This window comes from Colobus angolensis, unplaced genomic scaffold (assembly GCF_000951035.1).
Source record: "Colobus angolensis palliatus isolate OR3802 unplaced genomic scaffold, Cang.pa_1.0 Scaffold44, whole genome shotgun sequence".
NCBI lineage: Eukaryota > Metazoa > Chordata > Mammalia > Primates > Cercopithecidae > Colobus > Colobus angolensis.
Genome location: NW_012117821.1, coordinates 6,067,921 through 6,083,737, shown reverse-complemented (window position 1 = coordinate 6,083,737; position 15,817 = coordinate 6,067,921). Strand labels below are relative to the sequence as shown.

General features: G+C 49.3%; 1 protein-coding gene across 2 annotated transcripts in view; it reads right to left on the bottom strand.

Annotated features, from left to right (window-relative positions):
* SH3PXD2A (SH3 and PX domains 2A) overlaps positions 1 to 15,817 on the bottom strand; it is a 260,999-nt gene that overhangs the window by 206,060 nt on the left and 39,122 nt on the right. For both annotated transcript variants that reach the window (XM_011957343.1, XM_011957342.1), the window contains exon 2: positions 1,604 to 1,684. In XM_011957343.1, the coding sequence (XP_011812733.1) occupies positions 1,604 to 1,684 (81 nt within the window). The remainder of the gene's footprint in view (positions 1 to 1,603; positions 1,685 to 15,817) is intronic.

Here is a 15,817-nt window from a genome sequence, read left to right as displayed (position 1 = left end):
CCCCTCCAGCTCATCAATGAGTCCTTTCAGGGTTCCCTCTCCCCAACTGAGTTATCACTTCCTGTCCAGCACACTGTACCCATTGATGGGGTATCAGCAAACCCCACCAGATTACACCAAACCTAAGGAGACTGGACATGAATTGAGGAGGGAAGAGGAAGAAGGCTGGAGAGTAAGGAGTGGCTTTCAATCCCATATTCAACGGGATATTCAAGCCCATATTGTTGGATTAAGAGAGGATTTGTAATACAGGAAGCTAGCTCACTCTTGGCTTGTCTCATAGGTAGGGCAATGAGGACAACGAGATAGAATCAGGTATTGGGGGCAAGCACACGGTGCCAAAGATGACCTCTCCAAGATGACTGACAACCAAAGGCCTGCCAAGAAAGGAGTGGACCCTGGCTGTGAGGGTAGAAGTGGGTGTCTCTTTGTGTTTTTATTGGCCTAAACCAGGCTCACAGCCCCAAGAGGAATCTAGAACATCTTGGCTCTATCTGAAAGGGCTGCTGCTCAATTCATGACTGATTCTTCCTTCTCTAGTACTTGCCTGTGATCCACAGAGGTGGGCTCCCTAGTGGCCATGTCTGTGCTAAAAGACCCTCAACTCCCGGCCATACTGATTGGTCCAGAGAGGGCACCTGACGCAAGCCAGACCAATCAGAATCGTCCCTGGGATTTTTCAACTTGGAACTGGGAAAGAGTCAATCTCCCCTCTGTTGGGAGCCAAGAGATATAAAATTCTAGAGCTGTTGACAGCCATGTTCCTTGGGGTGTGAGGTAACAGAAGCTGAGGGCAATGCCAGAGGGAAGCAGAGACAAGACAGAGGGAGAGCAGATCCTGGTTTCAGGTATTCCTGAAGGCCTCTGCCTCACTGCTCTTCTCACCATGTGGTCGGCTGCACAAGCTTCCCTGGTCCCTCCTTCCAATCACGTCTCCTTTGTGCCTAAGCCAGTGCAAGTGTAAAACTATCACTTGCAACCCAAAGAGGCCTGACTAAATTAGCTGGCACCAAGGGTGTGTCTGCAGGGGTAGCTGTGGGACCCATACTACCATCCCCCTTGTGAACATGCCTATGTGTCTTAGAGACACACACCTACCACGTACATGTACAAACTGGGTGGCAAGTGCCTCATTCAGTTAAACAGACACCGTGGTATGTATGCCTAGTTTGTGCCTGTAGTTGAAAAAAATGCTTATTTTCTGTTTCGGTCTTCCCTGTGTGTTTGCTTTTCTTAGGCTGCAATGATGTGGTGGCTTCTGTCTCACCCTGGATGTTTACAGACACACGTCTGGTCAGGCACACAGCACCTCCCACCACCCTCCTGCCTCTCCACCACAGTTTCCTACCCTGCAGGCAAGACAGGGTGACAAAGCATGACTGTTAAGATCATTGGAGGAGGCCAACAAAGCCCCGAGTGTCTGTCTGCAGTATGCAAGATTGAGACAAGCCCAGCTCCACCTTCGAGCTTCCCTCCTCTGTCCCTCTGCTCCCACCTGGACTCTGACCCTGACAGCTCGGTTGGGGGCTCCCTGGATAAGCGAGGGTATGAGAGAGGCCAGCCCACCAGACTCGGGCCACTGTCCGAGCTCTGACCAACTTACCTGCAGGTCAAAGAACTTGCTGTACCTCCGGTAGATGGTCTGGGAGGTAGAGTCAGACCAGGTCACATTGATGATGTATACCTGTGGGAAAAAGGTAAGAGCAGGTGAGCAAGGCTGGATTTCAAGCTGTCTGTGCCAGGTATCATGTAACATGACTGCAGGTGTTCCAATGGCCAGGACCACGCTTTTTCTCATCTCATCTGTCCCTAGGGGATAGCACAGCATCAGCTACCATGTAGATGTCTAAACACACACACACACACACACGGACACCCCAGAGGGATATTTCACCAAATGCCAACAATGATTATCTTAGGAAAGTAGGATCAGAATGAGTGGTTTTAATTTCCTTCTTTTTTATTTGTATATATTTCATACAATAAACATAAAATTGAGGTCATTACATTTTTGTTTGCTTGTTTTTGAGACAGAGTCTCATTCTGTCGCCCAGGCTAGAGTGCAATGGCATGATCTTGGTTTGCCGCAACCTCCGCCTCCCTGGTTCAAGCGTTTCTCCTGGCTCAGCCTCCCGAGTAGCTAGGATTACAGGCACCTGCCACCATGCCCAGCTAATTTTTGTATTTTTAGTAGAGACGGGGTTTTGCCATGTTGGCCAGGCTGGTCTTGAACTCCTGACCTCAGATGATCCACCTGCCTTGGCCTCCCAAAGTGCTGGGATTACAGACACGAGCCACCGCGCCTGGCCTTTTTAGATAGCTAATTTCTACTGGTTCACAACTTTAGAGTGAATGAGATTCTACAAGAGGCCTTCTGAAATTGCAGGTGGACCCCGCTCTCTGAAATTCTGCAGACATGGGTTTTGAGGGCTCGGACGTTTATACTTTTAACAAACCCCAGCTTATTTTGCTGCAGTGGATCCTCAGAACTCACTCTGAAAAGCCCTTCAGGAGACCAGAAGCGCTCAGAGATGTGTGATTCATCTCAGCATCCCTGTCTTTGCTCAGTGCCTGGCACAGAGCAGATACTCAGAAAACACTTTGCTATGTTGAACAAACACACTGGTCTTCTGGAGGAGAAATGGATTTGAAGAAGAGGCGTTAGCACGTGGGAGACTGGAAACCTTTTCTCTTTGGGAGCCTCACAATGAAGGCATTTCGGGGCCAGGCTGTCACCCCAGTTCCCAAGTCTCCATCAGGCTCTGCAAGAGCTCGTGCCACTCCGGAAGGCTGAACTCACTTAGGAATCCCTGGAGAAGGAGAGAAAGCCCCTGGTCCACACAATCTGGCCTGCTCTTTCCATTATTTCTGTCCCACCTGGGAGAGGCCTGAGTTACAGAAATGGGTGCCCTCCCACAGCCTCAGGGCTATTCTGTTGAACTTCTCCCCGGAAGGGACACCTGCAGGGGTGTCTCCAGGAGGACAGTTAAGGGAGGGCACTGATAAGACACAGGTGAGACCTCTGCCTCCCTTCTTCCCTCAGGAGAGAGGCAGTGGCTGTAGGTCCTGAATGGTGGTTCCCAGGCCAGGGCGCCCTTTAGGATCACCTGGGGCTGGGGGTGGGCTTCATAAAAATTCAGATTCCAGGGACTCTGTCTAGTCACTCTGTCCTGTAGGCCTGTGGGGGTGGGGCTGGGGGGGGGTCTCTACCAGTAAGAACAAAATAGCCAGTGAGGCCAGGGATCTGGGCCATGATGAGAAGGAGGAACATTAGCAAAGAGAAGCGACATTTAGACACCTTGCCATCAGACTGGCCCAACTCCCAGATGCCTGGAACGGGGTTTGCAACAGGCGTGGTGAGGCTTTGTGCTTGGCTGCTCAGGTAATACACAAGAAAATGAGCTGAATCCAGTCTCTTCTCCCTTCCTATCTCTATGACACAGAGGCAGCCTCATGCCATGGCGAGTTTTTCTGAAACACAACCAAGGAGAGGGCCATAAAACCAAAGCAAACAGGCCTGAGCGCTGCCACCCAGAGATGGGGCATTTATGACACGTGACCCTGATTCAGAACATAAGGTAAAAGGCCACCCCTATCTTCATCAGCTCAAAATAGACTATTAGCTATTATTATAATAAATGGGTGTATGCTTTGCTTTATATCATATGTAAATAGGTATCACATGATACATTGTAAAACCATTTTGATAACTTAATGTTACCTAATGTTTAGGCAACTAAATGTTACTGGATACCAGTACAGCATAAAGCATTTATATGCATTAGCTCATTCAATCTTCAGCCCAATGAGGTAGCCACCACTGTTATTCCCATATTGTACAAGAAGAAGGTGAGGCTCAGAGAAGCTAAGTAACTTGCCTGAAGTTACACAGCTAATAAATTACAGAGCAAAAGATTTGAACCCAGGTCTAGCTGAGTTCTAATACCTATGCTCTTAACTGCACTGGACTACCTCCCTGTATGTAAATTTATCTGAACTGAACTACTTTGATCAGGACTGAATGACATGGTCAACCAAAAAGTATCTGAAACAAGTCTCAATCAATTTAGCAAGTGTATTTTGCCAAGGTGAAGGATACACCTGCGATACAGCTTCAGGAGGTCCTGATGACACGTGCCCAAGGTGGCTGGGGTACAGCCTGCTTTATACATTTTAGGGAAATACATCAATCAATACATATAAGATTTACATTGGTTCCATCTGGAAGGGTGAGACAACTCTAAGTAAGGGACAAGGGGCTTCCAGGTTACAGGTGGATTTAAATATACTCTGATTGGCAATTGGTTGAAAGAGTTACTACCACTAGAAAGGAGTGTCTGGGTTAAGATAAGCGTTGGTGGAGATCAAGGTTTTATCATGCACATGAAGCTTCCAGGCCGCAGGCTTCAGAGAGTACAGATTGTAAATGTTTCTTATCAGACCTAAGGTCTGCATTGATATTGATGCTGGGGGAGTATAATGAAGCATGTCTGATCCCCACTTCCCGTCATGGCCTGAACCCATCTTTTAAGTTCAATTTTAGGGTGCCTGGGCTGAGGAGGGAGTGCATTCAAATGGTTGCAGGGGGCCTTCCAATTTTATTTTTGGTTGATACCATCTTTTTTGTTGTTGTTGTTGAGACAGGGTGTCTCTCTGTCACCCTGGCTGGAGTGCAGTGGTGTGATCTCGGCTCATTGTGACCCCCGCCTCCCGGATTCAGGCCATTCTCCTGCCTCAGCCTCCCGAGTAGCTGGGACTACAGGCGCCCGCCACCATGCCCGGCTAATTTTTTGTATTTTTTAGTAGAGACGGGATGGTCTCGATCTCCTGACCTCGTGATCTGCCCACCTTGGCCTCCCAAAGTGTTGGGATTACAGGCGTGAGCCCCCGCATGCGGCCGGTTGACACCATCTTTTTAAATAAAGGTGTGGGTGGTCTGAGAAGCCTGCGGTGCCCTTGCTGAGGGAGTGCGCCTAGAGGAACATGCAGGAACAAAGGCGACTCTGAGAGCCTGAGACCAAGAAGACACAGAACTGGGGGCCCAGACAGAAGCAAATGGTTAGGAATGCTACAAAACCGACTGATGCCGAGGACCCCCTCAAACGCAATGCTGTGGGATTTTCCTGGGGTTGATAACCTACCCGGGTGTGCCTGCTGACTCCCAGCTCCATCTCCCCTCCCACCTTCATCTCTGCTTCCCACAGGTCCTGGGGCAGCAGCAGAGGCTGAGCCCGCACCAGGTGCTATCTCTCTGACCTCCACCCCAGGAGCTAAATGTGAGGAGGGCCCAAGTGGCCAATCCGCCCCTGGAGAGAGGGCTGCGCTTGCCTGCAGAGCATTAGACATCAGCCTTTCTCTGGAACCAACCAAGCGGAGCCCAGGGGACGGGTTAACTGAGGCTTAACACACGTCCTCTATCCCACTAGCAATTAGGCTTCCCTTCACCTCCGAGAGAGAATCAATCACAGGCTCACAGCCCCTGGCAGCTGGGAGGATCCAGGGAGGCCTCTCCTTTAGCAGAGGAGAAACCCAGGTGGTGATTTGCTGAGGAAGGGGCATGGCCAGGTAGGAACCAGCAGACTCTGGAGTCAGCCACACATGGGGGCAGCACCCTCCCAGCACCCTCCTTACTGGCTGCAAGACCCCAGCCCAGCTGCTCAGGCCTTCAGACTCCTCCTCTATACAAAGGACACAACCTTCAGGGCTGCCAGGACTGATGCAAACACGGTTATCACTGGAGTGTGCTCACTGCCATTGGTGGCAGAGCCGGGACAGGAACCCAGATGTCCCACTTCCCAGCCTAGCCTAGGACTACTCTGTACGTGACTAGAGCATCCCCCCTTGGAAAAGTCCTTTGCCCTCTACTCTTCAGAAATGGTGACATTTGGCAGGGCTGGTGGCTTGTGCCTGTAATCCCAGCACTTTGGGAGGCAGAGGCAGGAGGATCACTTGAGCCCAGGAGTTTGAGACTGGCCTGGACAACACAGTGAGGCTCTGCCTCTATTTTAAAAAATAAAAGGGCAGGACGCAGTGGCTCATGCCTGTAATCCCAGCACTTTGGGAAACCAAGGCAGGAGGATCGCTTGAGCCCAGGAGTTCAAGATTGGCCTGGACAACATAGTGAGGCTCTGTCTCTTTTAAAAATAAAAGTTGAAAATTCACATGAAGTCATCTCTGTTTAACCCTTGGTCTAAAATCATACTAAAGGTACACCCCACTGGAGAGGCAGCCAGAGGGAGGAAAGAGCTGACAGAGAGCTGTCCCTGTGGCCCTTGTCAGCCACGGCCACCTGGCTAGGATATAGCCATGCTTCCCCCTAAAAAGCAGTTCTTTCCTTGTTTGGCAAACATCTTGCACCTGCTAGCATCTTGCACCCCACTTTCTATGCCCTGAGCAGCCATGAATGTGACTCAGTGTGAAGGGCAGGGAAGCGAGCCCCCATTCCCAGGTTCTCCCAAACTTCGGGGATGTGCCAGAGGCCCTCCAGCCTACCCCACTGGACAGTCTAAATCTTGGGTTGAGGAAATGGCAAGAGACCTCCCTGGAGATAAGCTCAGAGATACGAGGACAATCTCCAGACCCCTCTCTCTCATCTGCTTTCTTCCAAACCTTGGACATCCTAGATTATCACTCCAGACAGGTGATGTACACAAAAAATTCCACCCCAGCCCATGCCTAGCTCCCTATCTCAACACCAGGGCCTCTTAAGTCTCCCTGAACTGGCCTTGCCAGCACTGGAAACTTCAGAGAAAAACTGCAGAGAAAGAACAGGTGACAGGGAAGGGGGACAGGGCAGAGGTCATCCAAGAAAGCCAGCTCTGTTTACAAGCCTGCATCTGGGGTCCAGATAGACTCTCCTCTGGCCTCAGGAGCAGTCAGGATAACATTACCCGGCAGCTGGGTCTCAAGAAAAGTTTGCCAATTAAACATCCTGCTTCCAAATGCTTTACTTGGGGTTACGTTTCACGGGTGGAGTTTCTCTTCCTCCTGGATTTAAAAAACCCATGGATTCTATTTCCCCTGTCTCCAGCCATTTCAGGCAGATGGTAGGCGTCTATGAAGGCTCGCGAGAGACTAGCAACTGCTTCCAGCTTCCCCTGGGTCAGCCCAGACTGAGGGGACCCAGGGGCTCAGGCCCTCCTAACTGCTCACCCTTGATGGAGGAGTGGAATCATCACCACAGACACCGCGTGGGAACTCTCGCTACACACCCAGCACAACGCTCTGGCCCAACCAGTCCCACCCATCCGGAGGTCATCTTGGGTTGCCTTCTGTCTGCTCAGTTCACGAGGCCCACCAATGTCTGAGACTTCCAAAATCGCCTTCCCAGTGGGTGCTTCTGTCCTCTATTAGCCTTGCTCCTTTCAACAAGAAAATGGCCTTGATGCAAACCAGACTTACCGCGCAGCTCCAGAACACTGAGAATGAAGCCCAGCCCGGTTTCTGTGGAGGGATGTCCACGATTTGATCTGGTCTGGGACCAATTAGCAACTGCAAATGTACAGCCCAACCATTCCTAGAAGGCCTAGGACCCGCCTTGTGTTTAATTAGAAAGTGCTGGTAAGTACCTGTTGCCCCCTTGGCTACAACATGTACAATGAGAGGCAAGGAGTTAGGAGCTATGGGGGGAATTGCGTATCTCCATGGTACTGTGGGCCTTACTTTCCCTGAACTCCTACCAGCTGCCCCTGGCCCCAGGCCCCAGGCCCAACAGAAACTCAATGGCAATCTTCCTTCACCTGCTCACATGACCATGGGGCTGGGATCAGCTGGCTGCACTAAGGCCATTGTATACAGTTGGGCAAGTTGTTCACTGCCCAGTGGTTGCCTGGTCAAGTGGACGAGTAGGTGTGAAATGTAACCTATGCTTCACACCCCGAACTGTGCATCCTGGCTCAGGACTGCGGCCACACCGAGAAAAGCATGCCTTATTCTAATGCACACACACCGTGTTCCCCTGGGTGGGCTGTCAATGCTCCCTAGGGTCCTTGAGGGCATACAATCTCTTCAGGATCCCCAGCTCTTTAACTTACCCAAATCTTTGGAGTCTGGGGATGCAGGAACAGCTAACGTTTGGGACTGACTGCTAAAGCATATGGTCCCAGAAATCAAAATGAACATGATCGAGCAGCCAGAAAAAGGGAGTTCACGTGTGGGGACACGATCACTGCTCTGGCTTCCTGGGGGAGTTCATCATTGTCAGGCTCTTACCCAAGAAGATGCCGCCAGCCTGTCTAAGTTAAGGTACTAATAGGCTCTAACTTTCCATTCAAAGCACCCCATGTACAAGGTTCTATCATGGGGGGTTGGTAAGAAGGAGGCACATATACTCCAAATTAGTCCAGGCTGGTCCCCTAGATGCAGACCACCCAGCACAGCAGAGGACTCCAGGGCTGCTGCTCCCCATGCGAGTGCCTACACCAAATGCCAGCCCCGTGCCCCATCTCCTCCCTGCTGTGGCCCACTGCACCCCACTGGGAAGCAGTAAAGGCCCTGGTGTTAAAGAACCCCCCCACCTTTTTTTGATACAGGGTCTGGCTCTGTCACCCAAGGTGGAGTGCAGTGGTGTGATCTCAACTCACTGCAACTTCTTCCTCCTGGGTTCAAGCGATTCTGCTGCTTCAGCCTCCTGAGTAGCTGGGATTGCAGGTGCACACCATCATGCCTGGCTAATTTTTGTATTTTTAGTAGAGACAGGGCTTTACCATGTTGCCCAGGCCGGTTTGTAACTCCTGGTCTCCAATGATCCGCCCACCTCAGCCTCCCAAAGTACTGGCATTACAGGTGTGAGCCACCGTGCCCGGCCTAAAGACCCCTCTTGACATGGCTACACCCAGATAAAAATCTCCCCAGAGTTCCGACATCTGATCTGGGCCCCCACTAGCCTAGCGAGTCTGTGACCATCCTTTGTGGTGCTCATAGTATGCTTTCCATGATTAGTCAATTATTTTATCTGCCTTCCTTTGCTAATTGTTGGCTCAGAACACCCAGCTTGACACAGGCTGTGTCGGTCTCTATTTAACACGGGTGAGTCGATCTTCCTCCCGGGTCTGCCTATCCGCAGAAACTATCTTCCTCTTCTCCCCCGAGGCTCACTAGGCCTGCCAGTCTGCTGGACACACTGAGATAATGACTGGCCGATCTAATGCCAAACGAATTCACTGACTCTGAAATGCCAAAGAGATGGCTAGTGGCAACACTTGGAGACTGTCCCCATTCCCAGAAGCAAATCCCTGGTGGCCTAGGAGCAGCGTACAAACACATCTTTGCCAACCCAAAACCCTGTCAGCAAAAGCACGTTCAACAGCCTGTGGCCACTTGGCTAAGGTTTCTGAGCTCAGTCTGAGAATGATGAGGACCCTCAGGGTAGGGCCCTATTAAAATTCCAACCCCTCCTCTAGAGCGGGTGTTCATTCTTAGGGTGGGGAGAGAAGCAAAGCTGCAGATTCGGGGAACAACCGCCACTTAGAAGCCTGGATGTGGTGGAGGGTGACCTCCATGGTAGTGTGCACTCACAGGTTGACTATAGGGCTAATGACCAGGCAGCAGGACTTTTCTAGTCCTGAGAGCATCTGATACCAGGACTTTGTATTCAGAAGCAGTCATAGTAAATGCAGCAGAATCGAACCCCAGAAGGGCTCTGGGAGTTGGAGGCCATATAATGTGCTAAGAGAAGGCTCCTCCCAGAACCACACATCCACCAGTCGCCTCCAAAACACAGAAGCTTCCACTGCAGACCTGGGCCACACGGACCTTTTCTGGGGAAAAGGGGTTTTAAAAGAGACCCAGAGGAGGGGACATTGGCAAAAGGCCTCTACAGTAGGGAGCATCATTCAAGAGTGTGTAGCAGGTACCCATCACACCCAGTGCCTGCCTTTGTTTGCAGGAATCATGGGTCTCTTTTATTCCTTCCTTCCATGGGTCTCCCTCCCTTCCTCCCTCCCTCCCTCCCTTCCTTCCTTCCAGAGTCTCGCTCTGTCGTCCAGGCTGGAGTGCACTGGCGCCATCTCAGCTCACTGCGACCTCTACCCCCCGGGTTCAAGCGTTTCTCCAGCCTCGGCCTCCCAAGTAGCTGGGATTACAGGAGTGTGTCACCACACCAGGCTTTTTTTGTTTTTCCTTTCTTTCTTTTTAGTATTTTAGTAGAGACAGGTTTCACCACGTTGGCCAGGCTGGTCTCAAACTCCTGATCTCAGGTGATTCACCTGCCTCAGCCTCCCTAAGTGCTGGGATTACAGGCATGAGCCACCTCATCCAGCCCCACTATTTATTTAAATGGGAGGGTAATGAATACATGAGATGGTCTGGAGAAAGCCTCCCTACTGGTGGAGCCTCTATTTATTACCCTGCAGAATTGAGATCACAGTAGTTACCTTTTGGAGGCTATTGTGAGGATTCAGGGAGCTGACCCTGTGTCTCCTTGTTAGAATGGAAGCCTCCGGAAGGTGGATCGGGGCAGCCTAGTACCCAGCACCACACTTGACACCTAAGAGATGCTCACTTACTGTTTCCTTCATCAGTGAAAGAACAAAGCAACCAACAAATACCCAGTGAGTGCTGACCTCGCGCCTGGTTTAGAGACAAGCTAAAGAGAAGATGAGGCAAAGCATCCAACCTCCAGCCTGTAAGCCTGTAAGCCTTACACCCTCCAGGCTGTAAGCCTCCCCTTATAGCCCAGCAGGGGCAGTGGAACTCACACTGACAAATCACGGAGCGAACAGTGCAAGATGTGAGTAATGGAGTGCCAAGAAGTGAGCCTCAGAAGGGACCAGAGGCCGTCTTGGCTTCACAGAGGAGGAAGATGACTTGAAATTCAAATCTATCCACTTGATGGATTTGAATTTCAATCCACACATGTCCCTGCTATGTGGGCTTAGGCAAGTGTCTTAGACCCTCTGAGTGAGGGTTTCCTTTGCTGCGAAGTGTGGTTTCTAATGGGAGCATCCCATTAAATGTGATGATACGCATGGGGCACTCAGCACAGGGCCTGGCAATGTGCAAAGTGGCCCAATGAATGTGGGCTATTTAGACACCCAGGAAGGGAACTGACTTCTTCCCATTTGCCATGAGACTTGGATCATGACGCTATGACTAGAAATAGGAGGGGAGCAGGAAGTAGGGCACAGGGACATGGACACACACACACAGGGACACACACACACACAGAGACACACACACACAGGGACACATACACACGAAAACACACACACGGACACATACATGGACGCACATACACACGGACACAAACACACAGGGACACATACACATGGACATGGGCACACACACACACACACACACACACACGGCAGTGGTGGAACCACTACTAATACCAAGGCAGCCTGGGAGAGCAGAGGAGCAAAAAATAGCTCTGCTGCCCAGAGAGCTGGGAAAACAATGACAGTCCCTGGGAGCCTCCGCTGAAAGGATGAACGTGCTGTGGCTGGCCCCTCTGGGGCTGGACGCTTTTTCTTTTCTTCATGTTTCCTGGAGGGGAAATGAGTGTATAAACTAGGAACTCCCAGGATTCACAATCTTACATGGGCCTTTCAAAAGTTAGGCAGTCACAGCTCTGTCCTTACAGCCCCCAGAGCGAGAAGAAAAACAGCCCAAAGAGTCAGCTCTGCCAAACCTTACACACACAAAACAATGGGATTGATCGATCAGGAGTAACAGAAACACTAATGGCCATGCCAATGTACTGAGTGCTGACTATGTTCCAGGCATTGCTAAGCACTTTGTTTGAATTATCTCACTTACTCTTTTACAATAGTCCTATAAGAAAAGTGTTTTTATCATCTCCAGTTCATAAGTGAAGAGACTAGGGCCCAGAGAGGTAACTGGTCTACTGGAGGTCATCATATTTGTAGCAAGTAATGAAGCTCAGATTCAAATGCAGCCATTCACTCTATATCCTGAACACTTTGTCCTCTTTAATAACGACAGCAGACTGCCTGGAGCAAAACAGAGTCCCTGCCACAAGATTTGCCTCGGTGGTTTAATCAGCTCTGTCAATTGGTGACAGAGACAATGATCTATCTGTCAATACTGAGGCCGCCCATGAGGCAGGTGGCTAGGGATCCTTGCGTGGGGCTCAGCATTCTATTTTGTATAGCTTAAACTCAATCAGATCAGTGTCATGAAAAGTTATTATTCTCTCTGAGCCTCCACACCCCATCCATAAAATAGTGTTAAGAATACCTGCCTCACAGTGAAGACTAATGAGAACACAAGAACAAACACAGTGCCTGGGACACTGTAGGTGCTTAATAAATGTGACTTCCCTTCCCCTGCAAAGTGACTAGCACAGTCTTTTGCACTCAATGAATTTTAGTCTCTTCCCCTAGAAGATTCTGGGGCACCAATAAGTGCTGGGCCTAGAAAGGAGCCCACTTTGCAATCACAGAGTTCTGAGCATGTCCCCACTGGGATGTTCTCCAGAGTACCTAAGAGCATGTGGTTGGACCTTTGTACCTTCCTCCTTCCAATTCTGCCACCACCCTCTGGTCCCAAGCCAGCTTGGCAGCGCAAACAAATCTGACCACCTCGAGCCAGGAGTCACTCCAATGGAGAGGCCCAGCAGTTGGCAGTGGACATCTTGGGTAATGCCCAGGAGCCCAGAGAGGGTGATGGCGTGTCTAGGCTGGAGTGATAAGGCTCACCTTGCAATGGAAATCAAGGGGAGAAGCTCAATGCTCACGGACATTCGGGAGCTAGAGTTCTAGAAATTAAACCTAGAAATTAAATAAAGTCCTAGAAATTAAATATGTCCTCTCCTAAGCCATCAAAAAAATTACACTCCTGGGCTTCCAAGGGGCTTGGAAACAAACCAGTGGGTCTAGGAAAGGGTCAGAAAAGAGGATTCTCATTCCACACACTCCCAAATCAATGACTGACCCAGGACTACTGACCCTGACACACACATCCTGAAAATGTGCCCCACTCCATCGTCACACCCTGGAGAGAATGGCAAAGGTTAACACACACAGCCTGGTTTCCTTTTCCCGGGAAACACAGCAGTCAGAGGCCGGCAGCCGCCTCCACACACAGCCTGCAGGGTAAATGACCCCTGGGCTTCCTCCCCACCATCTGACACACTCACACCTTCCTCTCTGCTGTGCTCAGCAAAGCTCAACTTTTGACACAAGGCAAATAGCTGTCATTAGGAATTTCATTGCTTGAGAGAGACAAGAACAATTTTTTTGAAGAGCTTTTCGGCAATTTCTATCGCCAAACTTGCATTCCCTTTGACTCAGCAATTTGACTGCTAAGAATGTATTTACACAATTGTGTGTATGCATGTATGTGTGTATATATGTGTGTGTGTATGTATACAAAGATAAGGAATATTGAACGTCTATTGATAAAAAAGGTCAAATAAATTATAGTTCATATACCTACTAAAGATAAGGTGGACTTTTCTATATCATGGGAAAAGGTCCACAGTATATTGAGAAAAGAAGAAAAAGATTACAATGCTATGTATACCATATGATTAAATCTATCTGGGGGGTGAATTGTATGGGGGGAAGTTTGCATATGTGTGTGTCTATGCACATTAAAAAGAAAAAAAATAACAAAAAACTGATAATCATGATTATTTGCATGAAACGAGCGAGAGGATAAGTGGGAATAGTTTTGCTTTCCACTTTTTCGAGACAGGGTCTCGCTCTGTTGCCCAGGTTGGAATGCAGTGGCACAATCATAGCTGATAGGTCAATGCAGTCCTGACCTCCTGGGCTCAAACAGTCCTCCCGCCTCAGCCTCCCCAGTAGCTGGGACTATTGGCATGTGCTACCATGCTTGGATAATTTTTATATTTTTCTGTAGAGATGGGGTCTTGCTATGTTGCCCAGACTGGTCTCAAACTCTGGGCCTCAAGCAATCCTCCCACCTCAGCCTCCCAAAGTGCTGGGATTACAGGTGTGAGCCACCGTGCCTGGCCAACATTTCTATATTATTTCATTTCTTTTGAACATGTATAGCTTTCATAATTTCCATCTTAGAAAATAACTGAGTCCTCTTAGCCAGTCCTCTGGCTCATGCCAGCTCCTGGATGTTGTGCTGACATCCAGCATTTGCTCATTCTTATAAGGCTGTAGGGAATTTCAGGTTCAATGCTGAGCTCTTGAAGCCAAGGTCTACAATCCTGGCTGTACATTACAATCACCTGGGGGTCTTTAAAAACACGACAGGATTTAAATCAGAATCTTGGAAGGTGGGGTAGGCACTGATAGTTTTAAGAGCTCCCCAGGTGGGTCTACGGGTTGTTCCAGGGTTGAGAACCACTAAGCTGAACCAACATCAAAAAGACCACTGGACTAGCTAAAACACACACACACACACACACACACACACATACACGCACACTCTTTTAATAGAAAGCAGTATTACAGAGTAATTTGTTCTACTAAAAGTCAGCTCTGCCTTTAAGATATCTAGTTAGGGAGTTTGTACGGGGTGCTTTTTCTCCAAGTTCTGCTTCCAGTTTTGGAATTCATCAGCTCAAAGTGGGAAAAACAAACAAGGAGACTCGGGTTCCTTCGTTCTGAGCTGTGGCTGTGCTGGGGCTTTCTTTGGCAGCCTGTGCCCACCCCATATCTGCGGGCCTTCATCAGTGACTAAGGGGTCAGAGTCCAGCCCTTCTCAGCTCCAGGAGGAACAGCTGAAAGAACTAGAGGCACTCAGCCCAGAGGAGGTATTTAAGAGACATATGATAGCTGGTTTCAAATATTTAAAGGACTATCAAAATGTGAAGTTCAACTCCAGTTGTCCCTAAAGGCAGGCAGTGGATAACGAGTGCCAGTGATGGAGAAGCAGGTCTCTGACCAACGTCAGGAATAATTTTCCAATCATCAGAGTTGTCCAAGGATGAAAGGGGCTGTCTTGTGAAGTAATGGGATTGCTGGGGCAAGGGACGAGTGACCACCTGTGACTGTGATGCTGGTAGATAGATCCCCTCCCACTCAGCCTTCCAACTTCCAACTCCATGATGCCAGAGACACTTACAAAGTCTTAAGCAAAATCCGCTGGGAATAGAGCTCCTTTAACCAAAAGAAGCTTTCTGCTCTCAACAAATAATAGTCTGAGCACCGCTGAGTGTCAGGTACTGCACTAGGTGCTAGAAACGAAGGCAGTAAGCTAGACGGGGTCTGTTGTCATGGAGCTTATATGGGAGGCAACAGACAACACATAAGATCATTTCTGACAGCCCCAGTAAAATGGGGTGCAGTGACTGAAACTGCAGGGAGGCAGCTGCTTAGACTGATGGTAAGGGGAGGCCTCCCTGGAGTGAGGATGTTTGAGCTGAGACCCAAATGCGGAGGCAAAGTGCAGCAGGCCAACTGGGGAGGTGGGGAGCTCTTTAGGTTGACTCAGTACAAAATGAGACAGACCTCAGATCATACACAAAAATTCACTTGAAATAGATGAGAGACCTAAATGTGAAAGATAAAACTATTAAAGTCTTACAAGAAAACATAGCACAAATCTTCATGACCTTGAGTTAGTCAAGGGTTTCTAAGACATGACACCAAAACCACAGCTCAAAGACAAATAAACAAATTGGACTTCATCAAAATAAAAACTTTTGTGTTTCAAAAGACATCAGCAGGAAAGTAAAAGGACAATCCCCAGAATGGGGGAAAATATTTTTAAGTCATTTGCAAATATTCTAGACAAAGGACTTATATCTGGAATATAAAAAGAACTCTTAGAAATTGTGGTATATAGGCCGGGCGTGGTGGCTCAAGCCTGTAATCCCAGCACTTTGGGAGGCCGAGACGGGCGGATCACGAGGTCGGGAGATCGAGACCATCCT